This window comes from Corythoichthys intestinalis, chromosome 9, assembly GCF_030265065.1.
Source record: "Corythoichthys intestinalis isolate RoL2023-P3 chromosome 9, ASM3026506v1, whole genome shotgun sequence".
In the NCBI taxonomy this organism is placed as follows: Eukaryota; Metazoa; Chordata; class Actinopteri; order Syngnathiformes; family Syngnathidae; genus Corythoichthys; species Corythoichthys intestinalis.
Window position 1 is genome coordinate 8,813,885 of NC_080403.1, and position 23,453 is coordinate 8,837,337.

At 39.4% G+C, this 23,453-nt stretch overlaps 1 protein-coding gene across 7 annotated transcripts; it reads right to left on the reverse strand.

Moving 5' to 3' along the window:
• Positions 1 to 423: 423 nt before the first annotated feature.
• eif4enif1 (eukaryotic translation initiation factor 4E nuclear import factor 1) lies at positions 424 to 23,181 on the reverse strand. 7 transcript variants are annotated; one of them, XM_057846734.1, is made up of 19 exons: positions 22,886 to 23,181; positions 21,830 to 21,964; positions 21,683 to 21,756; positions 19,349 to 19,449; positions 15,748 to 16,025; positions 15,432 to 15,630; positions 15,201 to 15,355; positions 12,781 to 12,919; positions 12,519 to 12,695; positions 12,137 to 12,411; positions 11,824 to 11,898; positions 11,269 to 11,452; positions 10,333 to 10,421; positions 7,693 to 7,829; positions 2,710 to 2,785; positions 2,511 to 2,634; positions 2,127 to 2,432; positions 1,841 to 2,014; positions 424 to 1,361 (listed from the first exon to the last, which is right to left on the reverse strand). In XM_057846734.1, the coding sequence occupies exons 2-19, from the start codon at positions 21,929 to 21,931 to the stop codon at positions 1,183 to 1,185; spliced, it is 2,844 nt and encodes a 947-aa protein (XP_057702717.1). In that variant the 5' UTR covers positions 21,932 to 21,964; positions 22,886 to 23,181; the 3' UTR covers positions 424 to 1,182. The 7 variants fall into 7 exon arrangements, with proteins under 7 accessions (XP_057702717.1, XP_057702713.1, XP_057702714.1 ...); XM_057846730.1 differs by having other exon boundaries at positions 21,830 to 21,967; XM_057846731.1 differs by lacking the exon at positions 22,886 to 23,181 and adding an exon at positions 22,467 to 22,620 and having other exon boundaries at positions 21,830 to 21,967.
• Between the last annotated feature and the right edge of the window lie 272 nt (positions 23,182 to 23,453).

Here is a 23,453-nt window from a genome sequence, read left to right on the forward strand (position 1 = left end):
CAGTCAAGCATTTGCTTCCGCAGAAATTGCATTGGTTAAACTGTCTGCGCTGGATCGATTGGAACAAAGACCCATTTCTGCCCTTGAGGACTAGTTTGGCCACCCGTATATTCGCTGCGCTAGAGCTGACGAAGCCTGCTCAGACAAAAGGCTAGAGGCTTCCAAGATAACCAGGACTACGCAGTTGTGACCTATTAAATTCCTTGAAATTGCAGTAACATAGAAAAATGAGAAAAATGAAAATATGCTAAATTCATGTTATAATTCAGTTTACATCACTGACATTTAAATTGAATATTTCCTAGATGAGGGAAAGCATGCAAAAAGAGGTTTCACATAATTATCCTATTCCCTTCACGGAATGTCCGCATTGTATTAATAAAATAACCAGGATAAGAGGGAAAACTACAAAACCACTTAATATTCAAATAGTTTGTCACTTTTATTTATTATTTCTATCTGTGCTTTATAACTTAATAGCACAAACAACTGAATCCAAACACCCGCAGAAATTGTGAGACTGCCTCCTCTTGTGGCAGTTTGGATGGGAGAGGATACAGTTCCAAAGGAAAACAAATACACAGAAGGCACAACCAGCAGTCCCTTGGAGTAGTCTTGAAATGATGCTGCTACATCATTTAATAATAATAATGATTAATAATGATGCATCTACAGAACTGAGCCACCAGCAAGGGAAAGGTACACACCAACCTGCCCCATCCATTGCTCGTAGTAGCTCTCAGTGCAGTTGATGAGGAAAACAAAAAGTCAACAAGGAGTGCTACACGCTCTGACATTCAGCATTTAAACTTCACGATGGTTTCACCTCCCCATACCAAAAAAAAACAAAACAAAAAAAAAACATTACTATTTACAGTGGGACAAAGATAATATCCCGTCATCTGTACAATTGTGACTATACACAAGTTACTCCCAGATTCACTGCTAGAGTCTAATACAAAACGAGAGCAACAATAACAAAAACCTAAACAAAAAAAGTCACTTAGCTGCAGTAACTCGTCTCCATTGCCCGGTTTACATTTTAAGAGCTTTGACTGAGGTTAGAGTCAAAAAGACAGTCCAGTTGTGTGCTGTGGCTTCAAATTAAAGTTCACATTTAAACATGTTTATAAGGGCGAGAAAACGGAAAACAATTCACAGTCCACCTCAAAATTAAGTTCTTTATGGCCGGAACTCCAACTCGTCTACGCTTATGACCTTGGCTGGCATAGAGGGGAGTTGTTGATCCAGGACGTCAGCTCCAAACCACTTGGCCAGGCCTGGAGGGGGACTTCTGTCGTGTCGCTGTGGGCCATTTGAACGATGAGGCCCTTGGTTTTGAGACTGGGGGCCTGGATGTACTGCGAGGGAACAGCAAAAAAAAAAAAAAATTATAAGCTAGCAGCAATAGACAATGACTAAAGAATCACAGTCAATCACACTTTGGTGAGAAAAAGCTTTTCAAAATTACATGCCTTTTCTTTTTTTTTTTTTTTAAACTAATCACTAATGTTTCTGGCTGTTTACCATAAATTACTACATTAGTTGACTCTGGTGATCCAAATCTGGTTTTTCAAAACAGGCCAAGGCACACACATGTAAATTTTGTGCCATGCTTTTAGTAGTTTAATTCTGCATTGTAATATGGCTGGTCAACCAGTCAGTACTGAACTTCAAATACAAGCTGGCCATGGAACATGATGATCAAAGTGTTAAGCAAGCACTGTTAATTATATAATTCTCATAAGTGTACTCTTAAATGTCAACTGTAAAATGTCAAGAATCAAGAATAACTTTATTGTGCTGGTCATGACTAATTTCAATTATAGATTTTCCTCACTTTGTCTCTGTTGCTGAAGTTGCTGCTGCATCACTGCAAGCTGCATGTGACTGTTTGCCCTTGGAGGTAGAAGCGGATGGCCTCCCGTTGCGTTGAGAGGGTACAAGGTTTGGCCCAGTATTGCAGGGGGCAAGCCTTGAAGTTGCGCAAGGTCAACGTGTGGTGGATATATGCCTGAGTATGACACAGGCAAGACAACCTTTACTGAAATTATCAGGTATGGGATCTACTCGATTAAAAGTGGATTGCATGAGCGGGAACTAAAATGTGCCAGGCAAACCATTACCTGCTTGGACCAGCGCTGGTCCAAGCTGCTGGGGCTGGATTCCCTGTGTCAGCATTCTTTGAACCACGTTAGGATGGAGGTGAGGAGGAGGGCGCACCATTGGTACGTGGGACATAAGTGGTACTGGATAGATGGAACGGGGGAAGGTTGAGGTTGGCGCTGTGGTAGGTGTATGCTGTCCAGTAGAATGTGGCCTGAGTCGCTCCTGGTCCTTGCTTAGTAAGGTCTGAGAGCTAGTCTTGATGCTGCCAGACTGGGTGCCATTCCCTTCCACTGCTTCCAGGTGTAAACTAGAAGAGTTGCTCTCTGTAAACACATAAGCAATGCCCACATTTGGTAATCTCTAACCAGACATAACTTTTCAGGCAAATGGTGGCTCTGTACCATCTTGAGAATGCAATACCCCCTCCTCTTTGGTCTCTGGTCGACTTGATGGATCATCTTTGCTTTTCTCTTTTGTTGCATACATTTTGCGGATAACCGATGTAGGTGTAAATGAGGGTGACAACTGTTGCAAGAGGAAAAAGAAAGTTTAATTCATAGCAAAACATTTTGGAACAGGGACGATAAAGGTTTTGCTTACCATGCTGGTGACGGCACTGCCTGGTGAGTTTCTTCCAGCAGGCTGGGGGCCTGGAGAACGGTTAACACGCTGTGGACTGAAGCAGACCACATCAAAGCAAGTAAGTAATAACTCACCTAGAGATGTCCCGATTCGATATTTGGATCGGATCGGACGCCGATATGGGCAAAAAAAATGCGCATCGGTTTTGGATCGGCCGACACGAAAAAATTCCGATCCAGACTTCCGATCTAGTCTAGTTGTAAGAAGTTTTAATACAACCAACCTAATCAAGCATTTACCGAAATACCACCACAAACAATATGAGGAGTATGTTAAGAAAACCGAAGACAAAAAGAAAGGTCCTACGCAACTAACACTGGCAGAAACTTTTGCTATGCGTGACAAACTGGCACTTGACAGTCCCAAAGCCCAGGGAATAACAAGTCATCGCCGAAGAATTCATTCCGGATGACGAGCCATTATCTCTCGTGAGTAAAGACGCACCATCCAACACTTAGAACCACGGTACAACATGCTGGAAGATTCGAGAACGATTCACAAACATCCAAATTCCAATTACTGAAATATGTCAAGTAAAGCTGAACTAATACACAGCGCGGTCTTTGCGCAATGAGAAACGGACCGCATTGCGTCCCGAGAGTAAACATGCTTGTCATCGACCCGGGTAATGCCAATGCTCGACTCACGGCTTTAGCTCAACTCATGCCGCTGGATAAAAAACACAAGAATACCTGAGTGCCGCGGACAACCGCTACAAACTACGTGAACATCGTTTTATTGTAGATAATAGATATCATATGTATACAGAACTAGATGCATGATGACAGACTCGACGGCGTTCGCAACATTGAAGTATGGAAACTTGATGCGTTAGTAAACAGCCGCCATCTTAAAGCAGGAGACTTCCCTAGTAGGCTGTTGTGAACCTTCCAAGCGAACCTAATTATCTTTTTATCTAAAATACTCCTAAATCGGCAAAATCTTGACTTGAATCTATCTTCAAAACAGTTTTAAAATGTCAAAAGCAGACAGAAGGGAAATTATGGAATGACGGGAGCAATTTTAACAACTTTAACAGTTGATTTGCAAAATTTAATTGAATGTAGTTTAAAGCTGCTGATGCAGAATGGGGACTTGAGTATTTTATTAATTGTTTTAAAATGTTAACTTGATACTGGAATAGTTTATTTAAACCTGAGAGGCTTTTTATACAATTATTGTAACTAATGCACGAAACATTAAAAGCATCTAATACCTTGGGGGTTTGTGGGATTTTCCACTGAGGTTTGTGTGTTTTGCTTTTTTAAGACAGGTTACAATATTATTTGCACGTTTTACTGACTGACTATGCCATTTCTGTTTGTTATTTATAATGTTTTGTGTTAGTCACTGAATAAACAGGTCAGTTTCTTGTTACCAACCGTTGTGTGTTATTCAAACTCACCTAATTCAGCTGGCTAGTTGTTATCAAGAGTACTAAAACCCTTTTCAACTTGAGTCTGACAACTAAGTAAGGAGGCTAAATAACTAACACATGCTCAGATAGGCCGGTATCGGTATCGGCCAGTACCGGTATCGGATCGGAAGTGCAAAACAATATCGGATCGGAAGTGAAAGACCTGGATCGGGACATCCCTGAACTCACCTAGTCTTCATTACTTAGTTGGTAAATAACATCCATTTGGTTTTGAGGTTGAAAACATTCCAGTAGTAGTGAGGGGGGGAAAAAAACTTTGGAAAACAAGTCACTGCTATACAAAAAACATGACATTAGGGTAAACAGTTTTATTCTTGTTCTTGAGGTCACTGACTGGATAGATTCCTTTACATGTCAGAGGGGCCCAAATCAATTTCATAATGATGCGATATTTTGTTGGACAACCTTTTGCCATTTTTCCATATTTACAAAATCTTGCCACAATTAGATTCAAGGGCTTTCAATCAATTTACAGGGTTCTACAAGCCAAATTTAAGACCATAATGAATGAATTTTAAGACCCATTTCACATTGATACCGGCATAAAAAAAAAAAGTTTAAAATTTCGAAGGAAAATTGAAAGCCCTGAATTACTTGCAAATTAAATGAATTTATGCCCAGAGTTTTCACATAGTGATACAAAATGCTTAATAGGCCTGTCGCGATTAACAAATTTTAGTGTGCGATATCTTATAAATTGCGATACGCGATATTATTGCGCCCCCCCAATTTAAAAAAAAAAAAAAAAATTTACAATAACAGTGAGAATACAGTATATTAATAGATCAAGTACACCCATTTAAACGCGAAAAATATTTACTCTTAAATGAAAAAACTTGAATCCTATAAGGACTCACAACTAAAAACAATAGACAATGCCTCTTAAGTAAAAAACAATATTAATACCGCACTGAAACAGAATAAAATGTGTTTAAGAAAAAATAAAAAAAAATTGCACTTAATAACTTAAGCATTTAGGCAAATGAAAACTTTTCCCCTCATAGCTTCTGCAATGGTCTTCTATAGGGATGCAATGATACAGTTAAGTCACGGTTCGGTACGATTTTCGATACGGGGGACACAATTTTCGATCCGATTCAATATTTAATGCTGTGGAAAAAAAAAAACAATTGCCATCATGTAAACATGCATTTTAGTGCATAATATTTATGTGCTACTTCTTACTGATCTGAAGAAATTTTGTATAAAAGTACTGAGAACAATCTTTACTGTTTGTAAATTGAGGCGGGGCACACTGTTGATTGCAAGAGCGCTCTTAGCAGCTAGGTTTACTACATGAGCAAGACATCCTATTTGTGGTCCGAATCCATCTGTGTCACGTACTGAATTAACAATATTCGCAGCATTATCTATAGTAACTGGTATGGATTGATTTGGCCTTCTTAACTTCTATTCAGTCATGGCGGTTTATAATTCATCGATGTAGTATATGGACTACGTGTCCCATAATCACTCTGGGCTCAGGTAGCCAATGGCATGGGACGTAGCACATCTAGTTTGCTATTTCATGATATTTAGTGTGTGCGCGCATTAAAAAAGTTAGCAAACGCCACAGAAGTCACGCCTGCTCATTACTGCACAACACCAGCATATGACAATCGACTTTCATAAACAGGACGAGTTTGAAGCACAGCACTTTTAATTTGCCACTCAATGTTCCTCATGTCCATTCAGCTGTCCGTTGTCAAAGCGAGGTTGTTCGTAGCAGCCAAGTCGGTAACAATGTTTTGGCAGACTTAGTTGTAAATATCCGGTGTTGTGCCGAAAAATAGCCGCCCCGCGTGAAATGTCACCCCTGACGGGAGCGCATACACGTCAACAAAGGCACGCCAGAGATGGTCCGCATTCAATCCGGAGCATTGACGCGGCCGGTATACGTTGAACAATACGATATAATGGGAACGATTGGCTCCGGCGCCATTTTTTGCCGGACCTGGAATGAAGGTGCATTTTGCGGAGTTGGTAACAAGGAATCCGAACTTTTAACAGCACGTCTGCGTACGTGCGCGCGAGGCGATAAATCGCAGCGGAAAAATTACCGCCTTTATTTTTATTTATCGTGCAATAAATGGAATTATTGCATATTGCGACAGGCTTAATGCCTAACCTAACCAAAAACAGTAGAATTTTCTCTTTTGTGAACGAACATGTGAACCACAAATGGTGTTTGCTGCTGGCATTTCATGACCGCTTTGTGCTTTTCAGATTTACAATTGGATTCCAATGCCCTGATATCCAATGTTCAAGTTGTAAAATTTTCTGGCACAAAGTGCAGTGAGCTTCCTAAGAGTTTACCTCCACTGGCTTCAACCATGCGCTGAACTCAGTTTTCAAGCCACAAATCAATAAATTTGCATTTGCCCATGTATGTAACTAGTGTAAAACGGCTCTGCTAAGTTTTCTCCGCTATGACTATGCCAACTAAGCTGTCAACACGCAACTGCACGTGCACAGCAAAACCTGCTTCTGTTTGATAAATTTTGACCAGGCACCACAGGTACAGTAGTTCCACTTTGTAGTTAAGTTATAAAGTCCTTAAAATTCAAAACAGACTAAAAATTATGCACATTCTGAATAAAAGTAACATCAAAATTTTTAAGACCTTTCAAAATTGTATTTAAGACCTTTGATCACATTTTAGGATAATTTTAGTCATTTTAAGGCCTTAAATTCAAATAATTGGATTTTAGACTTCACGGATACCGTTTTCAGCTAAAGCAATACAAAGCAATCTATCCAGCTACCGAAGGGGTGGTCAAAGTTTATCAAAAGGCCGATTTCCGAAAAATAGATGCATGGTCCGAACACAATGAACATTATATATATCACAAATTAATTTGAACAGTCACTCCTTTAAAATACACAGGATGGAATATTTACAGTACAATGAAGAGGAATTTTTTGTTGACAAGAATAAAGAAATTGGCACTTTTTTGGACTCACACCCGACAATCTTTCGTTACTGAACCAGTGCTTCTCATTTATTTTTCTCCCAGCAAAAGATCGGCCTCACGCACGTTAACTTTAATGAAAATCTGGAAGCTGGTGGCCCCATCTCCTTATCATTCTGAGTGACAGAAGCAACCACTGGAATTACTGCGCTATAGCAGCTAAACTGAGAGGCACCGTTTCAGTGACTTGCTCGATCTAGTGTTGAAACGGACGCTTAACAGAGTAGAGGCTGAGCTGTAGCTTCTTGTGCAGGAATTATTCAATTATATTTTCATAATTTGCTGCAGGCCTAAAAAAAAACAAAAAAAACTTGCAACCCTGATCCATCATTAGTCCCATAGTTTCCTCAAAAATAATTTCGTGGGGGGAAAAAAAAAAACTGACAGGCCTACTCTTGACTCAAATTGTAGCGCACACCTCAACACAATAAAAAGGTGGTATGACTGGTCTCATCTTGAAAAGTTGGGTCACTCGGAAGTTGAAGTACCACTGTATTGTTACTTTTAAAGCTAAATTAGAAACCCACTCACCGATTACGAAAAGATTTGTCTTGCGGCAGCCTGTTGTAACCAGACTGGAATTGCTGATGGGCATGTAGTGCAAGGTCCTGTTGAAATGCCAGGGCTTCTAGATCTGCATGATTTACTGGTTTTGCGAGTGTCCTCATCTGGCAAAAAGTAACAAATTTAATAAATTAGTAAATTGTGATAACCACAATAATCTGCGGTGGATTCCGTTTGCTCTCAAAAATAAAAACATACAAAAGACATCCCTCTCAAAATGTTACACACATTAATTAAAGAGTATTACAACACCTGGGGAAATGCTAACATTCCATCATTTATCCATAAACGCATGCCTTTTGGATTCATATCATGCTACTTCGTGTAATTACACACATGGCAACACCAGGAAAATGATACAAATTTGGATCGATTGTCAAGCTAAAACGACCGGTGCCAGAGATCCCGGAAATCTAGCATATTGTGTGCGTGACGTCACAACAAGGAAAAACCCGGCTCAGTGCTTATGCTACATCTTAGAAAAGTGGGAAGTCTTGAGTTTTCCGACCTCCGACGAGGAAAATATCATTGGAACGCCACTCGAACTGGGATGTCCAAGTCGCGAAGTCGGAGAAAAAATATCGACCCCGACTTCCAAGTTGTTTCAATCAGACGTCACTGGACAAAATGGCGATGCCCATGGAAACACAACAGACCGTGAATGGTAAAACATAGTTTACACGATTATAATAATATATTCATCTATCTATTTATTATTAAATAATTAAAAGAACTGTTCTCTGTGACTTCAAGTGCAGTGTGTGTTATTGTGTCTGTCAATGAGCAAGTATTTTATGCCGGGGCTAGACACTCCGCGGTAGGATGGCTACTGGTAGTCAGACAACTTTTATCAGTTAAATAAAAGACTCAGACAACACACTGGCGACACAATAATGAAGTTAAATAATAAAATGCTCTCACAGTGAATTAGCTTAATGAATTTTCAGATCATTTATAAATTGACTTTCAGCGAGGATGCAACTAAAGAGGGCAGTTTACAGCGTGTGCCATTTACATCAGCCGCTGTTTTTCCTCCACTATTTGATTGCTTGCGAGAAGGCAGGTTTGATGTAGGTCAAGATGCCTTTTGATAAACATAATAAAAAAACTTTTCGCGATCACCCAACTTTGCATTTTACATTCGCTTGGAACGCTTTGAGGTTGGAACTGGTACCATCCGAGTGGGATAAATCCCACTTCCCACTTCTCTGGAATGCAGCATTAGTACTGAATGGCGGCGATGATGGTGGACAATTTTGTTTCTAGGTGCAGCGACGAATCCGACGTAACGAACGTTCTTCTAATGGTGACGAGGAGAGTTATGAACCTTTCTTTGGTGTTTTGGTTTGTCAATTTAAGCCCAAACGAAAGCCAATGCAGCCTAATGAAACGATCATTGAGGGGAGCAATCACACTGATGAACCACCGAATGGTTTTGCATTTCTTTTTGTGAAGCTGATACACCGTGACCGCAAAATAGAGTAATGTATAGAATAATTATCATTTGTTGTGCTATCATAGGCTTTTGCTCTGCAAACAGACAAATATGAATGGGATTTTATTTTTTTGTTAACTTTATTAATATTTGTTATCTTGCCACATAACTGTTCTATTGATATCTCACAGCGCCTTAGTATTACAATTCTCTTTTAAGAGGTGTGAGGTGACATTTCACATGTTAAATTGGACACAAAAATATATACTGTACACCAGACATGTCCAAAGTCCGGCTCGGGGGCCAAATGCGGCCCTTGGTCAAATTTCATCCGGTCCCCAGCCTCTGTCATAAAATCAGTAACGTCTGGCCCGTACACAGACTTAATAAATTGGTCAGCAGTACTGCTACCATCATATGAAGTAGCTTACACACTAAATGCTGCCCCTCATTTACCCACTAAAAGGCAGCAGCACTCTAAGCAGCATTACCCCATGTGACCCTTAACTCCCAATTTTCTAAAATGGTGACAACACAAAAAAGAAAGTTGACTGCGACGGCCGACGCTTCAGGGATAGGTGGAAATTGGACTATTTCTTCACTAAAATACACAAAAATTGTGTCTGCCTTATTTGCAAAGAGACAGTCGCTGTTGTTAAAGAGTTCAATGTGAGGAGATATTACCAAACAAGACACGCTGACATGTACGACAAGATTACAGGGAAGATACGTAGCGAGAAATTAGAGCAACTTAAAGCTAGTTTAATTTCACAGCAGCAGTAAGAACCCGAGAATCGAAAGAGAACGCCACAAAGGCTAGTTGCGAGATTGTTGATATTATGAAATAAAAAAAATAAAGCAAATGTGACACACAGAATGGCTTGCTAAAATTTGCTTAAATATATTGTTCTACGTAAAGGACGTCAACCAAGGTCGGCCCCCCACATTTTCACCACACCAAATCTGGCCCCCTTTGCAAAAAGTTTGGACACCCCTGCTGTACACTGTTTACTGAAAAGTCAAAGCATTTCAACTCCACATCGAATTGACCTGCAATTTATAGAATGGAAAACAAATGCTGAGGTCTTTAAAATACAGCACTCATCATGTTTATGGTGTCATTTATTAGGCAGCACACTCAAATTCCTCCACAGAGGAAACTGTCACGCTACCTGATGTTGGGCTGCAGCTGCAGGGCTCATAGACCGGTGTATATCAGCATATTGTTCAGGCATCATGGGTTGGGCAACAACTGGAAAGCCTGAAGGTAACATGAAGGGTAGAAAGGAATCAGCCATTTTATAGGGCATACATATAACTAATTGGCTGCCATTGACAGTGAAAGCAGTCTAAACCATTTTGACTGGAAGAGAATCCCTGCTAGCCCTCCCAGTCAAAATGGATTGGATGTCCAAGCCCATCAATGACAATGAAAGCTGAGCATTCACAGCCACACCTACTAGTTTAAATGAAATGGATGTCTATTGTCAATGTCATGTAATCAGCTAAAAGACATGTAAATATTTTCTTTATATCTTTAAAGAATAGAGGAAGAAAACTAAAAATACCATTTCAAATTTTGTAATTTCGTTTTAAAAAAAACACAAATGACTGAAAATATACTATTTAAAATATTTATTTTTAATTTATATATTTTTTAAATCTCTTATGCTTTTTTTCTTATTTATCAAGCGTTACTGGAGGCCTTAACCAGAGGGTATTTGTTTGTTTATTGAAAAGAAAATTTAAAAAAATAATTTGTAATGGTATTTTTTCATAATTGTTTAAATGATATATTCTTCTAAATCACGTACAGCCATTCTAATTTGGACCTGGTCAAACTTGTATACCATTTTAGTACATGACCCAAAATGCGATGTCCAAATATGTGGACGCCATGTCTTCAAAAGTTTTTAAGTTAGTCTTAGCCGCAAAAGGTAAGCATTCATTATTTGCCTCCAGAGGTAAGGGAGCCAAAAAAAAAAAAAAAAAACCAAACAAACAAACAAATGGTCCTGTACCCATAGTCCGCTGAGATAGGCTCGAATGGTAGATTCAGAAAATTGTAAAATCCCACCCTTTCAAAAACAGGATTTTTTTTTTGTTACCTGCTGAATGTTGCAAGTGACTGTTGAAGTAGTCAGGTGAGATTGCCCTCTGAGGGAAGAGGGGGGGTGAGGGACCCTTATGTAGGCCATGTAGTGAGTTGGGAGCAACAGAGACCTCAGAGTTTCCCAAAAGGTTGCCAAGTAGCACTGGGGAGCGACTACGAGCTGGCCCTCCCAAGAGCTCCTATGTTGCAAAACACACATTTTCAGCTAACGTTATGCCAAACCTCCAAAGTCTCGCCAAACTCAGTGCTATTGACAATGAGAGACCTCCAATAATGTGATTGTTTTTCGTCCTTCTGCTGGGAATTTACATTTGTTTGTCACTAGTTGACGTCCAATCCGTTTAAACTAGGAGAAGTGGCAGCAAATGAACATTCATTCATCAGCTGTCAGCCCTCACAGTAGATGAGATGTCCATCACCGTCAACGGGTTTAAAATAGCGGCAAAAGGTGGTTAATAGTTTACAGAATACAAATATTTTTAAAGCTACAGCTTCGTGTTCAATCTAATGATGAATACTGTACAAGGACAGCCAATAAAGTCTTAAGTACCTGGAATATGTTTTTCGGTTGCTGAAGAGGCATTGGAACTTCTGTCAGTGGCACTATAGATTGGTCTGAAGGTCGCTACAACGTAACAAAAAGATTAAATTAGTGAGTGCAGTGGAACCTGTATTTCATCAGAGAACTTTGGGATTGCCCAATGAGCATCATACACAAACACACAGAGTTCAGTGTTCACACCATGAAAACACAGGACTAGAACTTACATCGTCATCAACATGAGATTGCTTCCAAACAGCATTTTGCCACATCTAACAATGATGAATACATCATTTAAAACATATTTAAAAGAAATACTTACATTGCTTGAATTGTTAGTTTTGGGTTGAGTTGGCAGAGTTCCGCTCGCTTTCATGGTGCTGACCAGTTTATTAAAAGCTGACATGTCTGTGTCACGGGAGCGTGGTCGAGCACTGGGACCACCAGTTAAAGCTTCTTCTAAGTGTTCAGCCATGAAGGGCGTCCCATTTCCTCTCTGCGGTGGTACTGTCTTTTGCACTTGCGGTTCCGCGTTCAGTTTCATGCCCTTCATTCCTCCCTCCACTTCCTCCAGGGACAACACTGCTCCAGAATTATCTATTGTTGAAATAAAGCCAATAAACTTAATATAAACAATTCAGTTTAAAACGGTGCAAAATGTCCGACAATGTAATTACATGGTCGAACTATGAATTGGCACTCACTGTTTTCCCGTAGGCGAGCCTTGTTGAGGGAGAGAGTAGAAAGAAGAGGCTTCAGGTCGACATTGGCCTTTTGCAACAGTTCCAGTATGTCCACTTTCTCCTTACACTCCGATGGCTGAATGGGTGTGAAGAATGGGGCAGCACCTTGGCCAGATGTTGTGCCATGGGCTTCAAACCCTACAGTAAGGCAAACGGACTTACAAGATTTGGCACAACATGACATCTTCACAGCAGGTGCAGAGGCGGGGGGGGAAAGAAATACCTGCTAGTTTTTCCAGTTCCTCGTGCGGAGTGGACCTCATACTACTGGAGCGGCTCCCTGAAGGGCTCAAGTTGCTGGAGAACCATTGACTGAAGCGGCTTGCTGTTACAGGCCCTTCCCCTAAAACGTCCTCAATCATCTAAAAAGAAAACAAAATTAACCATGAGTTTGTTTGTTTGTTTGTTTTTTTAATTGAGTACTGTTGAATAATTTAACCATTTATAGTGTAAGTGACCTTTTTTTATGTCATTAAAAAAAAAAAAAATACAAGCACTAATTTGCTACTACAGGCTGAAAACTTTGACCAATTTACAAAGGATCACACGTGAAGAGTGCACATTCCCTCTACTGGCTAACTCCTAAGCTACAGGCCACAATAAGTCCACAACTCATTGGCTACCAAAGATGTTTTTTATAAAGGTAACGTTGACTGCCAGACATCAGTTGACATCTTTTGCTGCCAAATGTTAATCCTTCAAGAATTTACTACCCCCTTTCACCACCCCATAAATATTTTTTCTAAAATCTGCCCCTGCCTACCAACAAATAAAAGAAAAAAAATAAAATTAAAGTGTACACACCACCACCACTAACACAGGGGTTTTCAACCCAGTCCTCAAGGCACACTGTGGGTCCTGGTTTTTGTTCCAGCCGATCCAGCAGAGACAGTTGAACCAATGAGGCTTCTGCTAAAACAAGCCACACCTGACTGCAATCAACTGATTGCACTTGTAAAACACCAGATTGGGGAAAAAGTGTTGTCATCTTGTTTGGTAAGAATGAAATCCTGCACCCACAGTGTGCCTTAGTGGAATAGGTTGGGGACCCCTGCACTAACAAACATGGGCGGTGACACGAACAGGACAGGTAGTTAAAAAAAAAAAAAAAAAAATACAAAATACTCCTCCCAGATCTGGATCAGGGCATCACTGAGCTCCAGGACAGTACGAGGAGCAACCTGGCAGTGCCAGATGGACCTAGACATAATGTACCAGAGGTGTTCTATTAGGTGTAGTTCAGGCGGACGTGGGGGCCAGTCAGTGTTAGCAATTTCTTCCTTCAGGAACTGCTTGCATACTCCAGCCACATCAGGTTGGGCATGGGTCGTGGATCAGGAGGAACCCAGGTCCCACTGCACAAGCATAGCTCAGGGTGCAATTATCTAACCTGTAGAGGTCTGTGTGCCCTTCCAGGGATATGCCTCCCCCGATCATCACTAACCCACCACCACACCGGTCACGCAGAATGACATTGCAGGCAGCATGACGTTCTCACGGCATCTCCGGATGCTTTCACATCTGTCATATGTGTTCAGGTTGAAGTTGCTTTTAACGGTGAAGAGGACAGTCAGTGGCGTAGTGGCAAATGCCAATCGAGCTCTACGGTGCTTGGCAGTGAGCACGGGGGCTCACAACAGGACGTCGGGCCCTCAGGCCATCCTCATGGAGCCTGTTCCTGATTGTTTGGACAGAAACATTCACACCAGTGGCCTACTGGAGGTCATTTTGTAGGGCTTTGGCAGTGCTCGTCCGCTTCCTAAACGATGGGATACCCATCCTGCTGAGGGTTTAAGGACCTTCTCCAGCTCTCCTGGAGTAACTACCCGTCTCCTGGAAATTACTCCAGGTTGCTCCTCAGACTGCCCAGGAGCTCATTGATGCCCTGGTCCAGATTTGGGAGGAGATCCCTCAGGAGAACATCCGCCACCTCTTATGGAACATGCCCAAGCATTGTAGAGAGGTCATACTGGCACACGGAAGACACACACAATACTGAGCTTCATTTTGAATTGTTTAAAGGACATTACATCAAAGTTGGATCCTTATGTAGTGTGTTTTTCCACTTTAATTTTGAGTATAACTCCAAATCTCCATGGGTTGATAAATTGATTTTCATTGATTATTTTTGTGTGACTTTGTTGTCAGCACATTCAACTATGGAAAGAATATTTCATTCAGATCTGCAACATGTTACGTTCGCGTTCCCTTATTTCTTTTGAGTAGTCTAAGGTAATTTTATTACGAATCATTTTTTACATTATTTCATGAAAATAAAATTATATATTAAAATGTCAAATTAAAAAATTTAAATCATGAAAATCTTCAGATTCTTACCCCAATAATACTAAATTTTCTTTTTTTTGTACTTAATTTATTGCACCCCATTGAAAATGATAGATGTCCAATTCATTTAAACTGGGAGGACTATTCTTTTCATGCCAATGATGGCGCTAGAAGTCCCAGTCAAAATGGATTGGACATCTAGCAACATCAATGGCAGCCAATAAGTTAAAATTAGTGCCGTATTAATGGTCAAGCTGTTATCTAAACAAAACAAGATAATGAAGGCAAAAACATAACAGCTGATATGATAGTCACACCTTTGAACCTCAAAAGACCTCCATGCACTCTACCACTTACAGACGCCAGGCCTGGCATGGTCTTCTCCAGATTGAAAAATTCATTGAAGTCAAAGTCACCAGTGGACTGCTCTGGCAGCACATCAGGGTGGGGAACCTCCTGATCCGTTGAAGAGCGCAGATTCACGTTTGTCTCCTCTGGCTGTCCATTACATTCTACACATTTACATGAATGCAAAATTGCACCTTAAACAGCAGATTCACCAATATCAGAAACATTTTTTTGACTTGCCTTCTTTTACAGACTCTGGCTTCCTCCTTGAGCGCCTGGACTTGCGTCTATCATCTTCCAATATTTTGTCATCAAAGCCAATGAGCTCAATTGTCTCCGACTGGCTCGTAGGACCTCCAGAGAACCACTCTGGCTCCTCTTCAGCATAAGAGTCATTCCTTCGCCGTTCACTAAATATACGTTTATCCCCAAAGTCTCTCTGAACGGGCAAAAGAGAAGACCGCCATGAATCAAATATACGATTGATCCACATGGGTAAAGAAATTACATTTATTCCAGGATTTCTGCTTGAGAACACAAAACGATGAAAACAAACCCTGACTCTTTTGTCTTTGAAGTCTCTGATGTCCCTTTCCCTTTCCTTCTCGAGGCGGACTTCTCTTTCAAAGGCTCGTGCAGCAATTATACGACCACTTCCAATTCTGCGTGTCCCGCATAAACGAAGAGTTTCATTCTCCTTATTTTCTAGAGGGCTGATTGGACGGGAGGAGTGGAGCGCAGGTGCAGCATTGCCTTGGCATCCACCTCCAAAACTGCGTCGCTGTGGACTCAGTACGACATCCAAGTCATCCTCCTTTAACCTCTCACGAGGATCTGAAGGAAAATGAAGCACAGTCAAAATATAACAAGTATATGAAATTTGAAAATTTCTTCAAGCTGGGGTGCTCATTAGTTCGATCACAGCGCTAGTGTGGGTAGATCGCAGCATTAAAAAAAAACACAAAAAAAAAAAACAGCAAAAAATATAGTCAATTATGTTGTGAGTACAACATATATAGTTATGCAACATACATCAACATAACTTAAGAATCCATATCAGTTTGACTTGGTCAATTCATTAGTAGCTCACATAGAGTACATTGCTGCTGAGCTTTCTAGGTGACCCCCCCCTCTCCCCGCTGTCAAAGTTAGAATGCACCCTGTCAAAATTGGACTGCGGGAGATTGTCTCCTTGAAAAGTAGATCTTGGAGAAAAAAAATAGTGAGCACCCCTGTCTTAAGATTTGATTCAACCCCCGCCAAATTTTAGTAGTTTGAAAAATCACTGCGGAATCAATGTAAATTGAGGCTTGCAAACCTCTGAAACAAAACCCACCCTCAACTGTCAAATACCACAGCGTGGGAAAATTAATAAAGCTAGCGTCTTTGTAATGCTTTGATTTTTGAAAAAACTACGTATTAAGAATAGAACATTGGAATCTTCCATCATTGGATCAGAGTAGTCGTGATCACATTGTACAAAATGCCACTCCGTTCCATCGCAATCCACATTTGAAACTGAACAAGCAACTGTGGTATCTGTTTCCAAACATAAAAAGAATGATTCAATTCTCCAGTCCAATTTATATCATTATAAATTTTAAATTAAAATTCTTATTCTAAATTTTTATGTTTATATTATTTATATTATATTGTTATATATTTGCTTTACCTTTCAAATGCTGAATGCTTAAGATTTCAATCAATCCATCCATCCATCCACCCATCCACCCATCCACCCATCCATCACGAAACTATCGTTTGGTTTGAATAATTTAAAACTTCAATTTAGCAGTTCTAAATGAAGGGATTTCTTTAAATTTACCGTAATTTCCCGAATATAAGGCGCACCCGTGTATAATGCGCACCCCAAATTTACTTGTAAAATCTAGGGAAAATTATTGTACCCGTTTATAACGCGCACCCTAATTTTAGAAGAAAACAGAGCTTGTGTACAGATACAGAGATGTCATTTTACTGATTGGTGAAACACAGCACAAGCATAGCACATTGGTAGTTCAAAACATTACCGTAAAATGACAATATTAACGGTAATAATATGATTTGACAACTTCTCCAACTTACCAGAATCTAGGAGAAAACAAAACAGATGTGACTTTTCTTTTAAAGGCTGCTGTATAACTTGCTCGTTTCCTCATGATGAATAAATGTTTCTTCCATGGATTGATACGGTAAAATGAAAGTGAGAACGTAAGTCGGAAATCCGTGAGAGCTCATAGCTGTCAACACGACAGTAACAAAAGGAACTATTGTTATTTGGGTTTGAGTTTCCCGAGGGACCGATATAGTTGACGGACACAGGAAGTGTGTGTCCTTACATTTGTTATGGTCCGAATTGCGGAGCTGCAATAAACGTCGACTCAAATGAGTTCAAGAAACTAAATTCTGTGCTTTATGAAGAGTGAAAAAAGCAGAATTTAACACAGACGAAATCATTCGGCCGATTAGAGTGAAGTATTACCGAAACAAAACGGTGACGTCACATACCGTAATGGTCAGCAACGGGTCGCCGCATACGTTTCTTCAACACAACGTGGCCGTGTCAATGAAAAAAAATCGGTTTATATATATATATAATACATATATATTTCTGTCTCCATCCATGTACCCGTTTATAATGCGCACCATGAGTTTACAAGTTGATTTTGGGGAAAAAAAGTGTGCGTTATATTCGGGAAATTACGGTAATCTGAAGCAAGTTTCTCCTTTCCATCAAATTAACCTATAGAATAGGGCAGTATTGCGCTATTCATCCGTTTAGCCTGCCAAGTTCATTACACGTAGAGAAGATGACTGACAGCAAGACTAGCTACCTAATAGGGTTACAGGAATTAATTTATCCAAGTTTATCCCCACACTCGTTTTAACCTATCTTGTGCATAAAACATAGGGGGAAAAAAGTGTACAGCAACTCGCAAGGTCATCTTTAATAGAAATATTAATGACAAAAGCATAAACACATGCACAATGCACCAATTCCTCCTTCAACTCCAACTGCATGACTAAGCAGATGAAAAGATAAATAAAAACTAGGCTGTCAAACGATTAAAATTTTTAATCGAGTTAATCATAGCTTAAAAATTAATTAATCATAATTAATTGTAATTCAAACCATCTCTAAAATATGCCATATTTTTCTGTAAATTATTGTTAAATGGAAAGATAAGACAAGACTGATATATACATACAACATACTGCACGTAAGTACTGTATTTGTATTATTATAATAAATCCACATACTGTATGGCATCATTAACATTCTTTCTGTTAAAGTGATCCACGGATAGAAAGACTTGTAGTTCTTAAAAGATAAATGTTACAGTTACAAGTTATAACTTTATATTAAAACCCCTCTTCATGTTTTCGTTTAATAAAATTTGTAAAATTTTCAATCAAGAGTTAATAATATTAACAATAAAAATAATAATAATAGAGTGACCAAAGTCTGAATAAGTTGCCAGTTCATGCCAGTTCACTTTGCATTGTTGTTTAACTGTGTGAGAATAGGGCCTCATTACTACAGACTGAAGTGCTTTTCTTTTTGTGAACATTATTTTTTGTGGAGAGATAGGAATATTATTTTTATTGTGCTTTCACTAAAAGATACTTATGTTTGTTGTGAAGGAGTTGCCGAAGCTTATGCCAATAAACGGCGCGGTCCAAAGAACGCCTGTGTCCACTCGCCTTTATAACACATCTCTGTACATATCTTACCCAAAATACAACAAGAGACACATAATTGCCACTAAAAGGAAGAAAACTTACAGAAATATGCGTGGAGCAGCACAATGTAACAGCATAAACGTCTCACAAATACCAATTCTCCCACTAGTAGAAGGAATAACAGTATGGAACGGCGCTGCCCCCAAGTGGCTGGTGGCATTCTCTTCACTCTTAATGTCCATAAACGGAGTCATTGTAATCTGTTTGAGGCAACGCGTGAGCGGGTCATTCAGTGCTTGCGTTAATTGCGTCAAATACTTTAAAGTGATTAATTTAAAAAATTAATTAACGCCCATTAACGCGATAATTTTGACAGCCCCAATAAAAACACTAATGATGGTACCTTCACTATTTTTCCAGGTGTTCAACAGCATGTACTAAAAATTATTTGATAGTACCGTTAAATCATTTACCTGGGATTCTTCTTTTCAGTGGAACTCCTTCCATAGGAGAATTGCGCCCTGAGGTGGGGTACAGTGATGCATGCCATTTCTCTGGATCCCAGACGCCATCACTGAATGAATACATTTGAAATTAAAATCAAATACTTGACTGTCAAAGTTGGCATACATGAAAATGAACAGATGTACAGATGGCCAGCATGATGCCAATCAAGTATCCCCCCCAAGGAACACATGAGTAGCCTAAAGCCCTGACGTTTAAGAATTTGTTCAATTTTAAGAGAGGTAAGAAAACAAAATTATAAAGTGTCACCCGGTAGATGCAAGAAAATATTACTCATAAAAAAGGTGTTTTAGTATGCTGAAAAAAATTCTCATTTGAAACTTGCATAAGGTCCGGGTTTTGAAATGTATTTTTAATTATTAACTCATTGTCGGCGATAGACGTCCAATCCCCTTTGACCAAGTGCTGGCACTTCAATTGAACATATAATACCGTCAATGGCAATGAAATCACTCAATGACATCCTTCACAGTTGAAATGGGTTTGACGTATGTAACTGTCGATGGCAGTGAGTGAGTTAAGAGCTACAAGCAACAAAATAATCTACAGGTAAATTGAAGATTTTTTTTTTTTTTATACGATATAGTAATATTTAGTGAAACTGCGGAGCAAAAATGTCCAATGAAAACAAAATTAAAAAATCAAAGAGAATCACATTGGTTTGTTATACATTTTTTTTTCAGAAAAAATATTTAAAACTTTTTTTGCAATCTGATTGTGCTGTTCAACTGATTTGAAAAATGAATTTAGATTCCCCTCTACACCCCGCTTCTTTGGCGCCACTGTAAGAATAACCCTTTTATTATTTCATATAATGGTTGGATAGCTTTGTTCAAATGGGGGGGGGGGGGGGGGGTATTTTGGATGTGCAAACACCCGTAGGAAATATTTAGGCATACAACAACCTTTCAACAAATACAGGCAATTTGAGTCCTCTATTAACCTTACATTCATTTTCTTGGAATGTGGGAGGAAGCCAAAATAGCATGATAAAGCATTATCCCTCCAAAGAAGACCCCACCACTAGGCATGTTCCTGTATGAGATTTTGATGGTATGATAACCGTGAGCAAAAATACCGCGGTTTCACGGTATTGCAATTATAGCTCCAAAATGTGTTCATTTGAGACGGGTAAAAACTTTTTTCCATTGAACAGGATTTTTTCCCCAGAACATATTTGCAAATTGGAACATGAATATAATGTTAAAATAAATAAACGAAAAATATTTTAAATACAATTCAAATAAATAGAACTTATAGCCTTATACCCACAGCAAGTTGCACAAGATTAAAGAACATTTCTATAAAAAGGTAAAAACACTTCTAGATAAAAAATATACTGTATGACTTTGGGGGGGGGGGGGGGGGGGCACAAGTGAAGCTTCAACATTTTCAGCCACTGTGTCAACTAGTCTACATGTCATGCTTTTGTGTTAAGACAAAATTCTTAAGTTAATACGTTAAAAATGTATAAATAAATATGAAAATATTGTTGAGTAAAAGGTTTCATCTAAAAACAAACAAACAAAAAAAAAACATTGGGAGTGACACCTCACATCGTCCAGCGTACGTGCATGTGCTTAGGACATCATCTGTCGCAATTAGTGATCTTCGACGCTATCCCTTTTGCCTTCATTCAAGCTTGTTACTCACTCAGCGGCTGTGAGACTAGTTATAACCTCAACGAAGTTGCTCTCCCAGCTAAGCCAAGGCTAACATTCGTCTTTGTTTTTAGATACTTTGTATATTGAATTTGAAAGGAAAATGTGTTTTGTTTTTGGTGAACTTTTCGTGGTGCTAACCTGTTGAAGCTACTCACATGTGAAAAAGTCCTATTGTACATTTTAAATGTATTCATTTTGTATATTTTAGTTACCACGATTTGATAGCTCAATAAATTCAAGAAAAGTACGCCTTGTGTTTGGAGTTTTTTTGATTCACTGGCTATCTAGCAGAATAGCGTCACTGACACACATAGCAACAACCAGGGGAAGGAGTGAGCGCCGACGCACAAAGCCACTTCTGGCTGCATTTTTGGGACATGAAAAATAGCGAATACCGTACTACTGTATGACTGAAAATTTGAGTGGTTTTGAAACCGTGACCTTTTAATACCACGGTAAATCTTGAACCCGGTAACCGGCACATGCCTACCAACCACCCTGCTCGCTGACAACCCAGGATGCGACACCTCACTGCCTTTCATGTTCTTATCCAAAAATATAAGCTTTTATGCTCCTTTACAAAATAATCCCGAGCATCCTGCAATAGCACATTCTTACCTGTCATATTTCTCTGAGAGACACTCTGGTCTTTCATTGGAGATTGGTAGCTCTTTTATGTCAAGAAGCTCCTCCTAAATATTGACGAAGCCAAGTTAAATACTGCTATACTTGTTTAATGGATTAAAAAATGACCTCTCCCATCACCTTGGTGTATCTATGTGGAGCTGAGGCTGCTGGTTCTTTTTTCACTTGGTCCACAACAACATCACCTCCACTCTTATCTTCAACACATGCGTCACCGTCCATGGCAGGAACACTGCTTCGATGAAAGCAATGACACTGCTGGGGGGAAAAAGTTGGGATTTTTTTTTTCCAGGAAAATAAGGCAAAGGCTGTATCAAATCACAATGAGGAAACATGAATTCAGCGCCCAAAATAGGTCTTAGTAGGTATGGTAGCAGCATCACCTACTAGTGTTAACCTGTAAAGCTCTTTGGGTAGTGGTCAATTTAGCCATGTCAGACCACCTGAAAAGTGACCCTTTCAATTGCCTACCAAATGAAAGCTATCCCTTGAATCAATGATCATATACCCAAACAAGGTACAGAAAAGCTAGTTTGTAGATGATTTGCAGTCAATTGCACTACTGTAATAGAGCTTACTGTACAGGTATGAACAACAACCGCAGAAAAACAAAAACAATGGAACGGCTGTGACAATTACACTACTGCTGCTGTTGTTTCATTTTAAGTTTCCAATTGTCCGGCATTTTCTTTCCCTTTGTCCCTGAAAAGCATTGCCCGTCGTGTCCACTAATACACAACGAATAACATTTCCTTGCCTTATTAAACAAGTCGTTAAAAAGGTAGTGGAAGTTTGGAGAAAGATGAAAACAACCGTAAAAACGCTGTGTCCGAAGACGCCAACTGAACTCCACCTGACGCTCCTATCCAATTAACGAGTTAATTGATTACAGGCTTTACCAGCGGATGTTGACTATTGCAATTTGGCAAATTTATACAAGCCAGACTGTAACTTGAAATCTTGAATAAAACTTTATAAAGTATAACACCATTTAACACCATTTACACGTCGACTGCGTTGCAGTTTTTTTGTTTTCATACAGAGTTGAACATTTCTGTTTGTTGGCAACCATTTTCTCTATTTTATCTTATTTTTCGAAAAGAAAATCCAGCATGTTGAGAACACAGTTACAACCATCTAAAAATGCGCGTTTACATTCACAAAAAAATGACTTACCCGGTATGACGGCTGAATAAGAAAGTGGCTGACCAATAGTTTACGTACGTCAGCTAGCTAGCTAATCTAGCCGCAATAGCTAGCTAGCCAGCTAACAAGCTGGAGAATGGGATAATGCCCACGCACCAGATTTACACCAGCCGAGTTGTTGGAGTTATTTAAGAAAAGGGACTGTACTAGGGTGACTTGAAATAACTACACAGTTTCAATATTCTCAATGAGTAATCTGAAATACTTGTCTACACGTTCTCGCTTTCCTGAGTCGTAGCAGCAATTTTCCTCTGATCACCGCTTTAAGAAGGTCCTCGGAAAGCTGAAGCTGTACCCCACGCGCCTTTGTAGAATTTTGAAACAGTCTGATATGTTTCAATAATTGAAAAAATTAAATCACAGCAGTAATTTATTTATAAAAAATATACAAGGGTTAGGTAGCAAAAACCAAATTGTTTTGGTAAAGCTGTTTCAAAATTTTACACAAACATTTGAATTGTGAAAAGGCATATATTTAGACAGCCAACCATAATTTTGGGGTGTGCTCAATTTGTACGCTTGACTCACAAGACCGCCC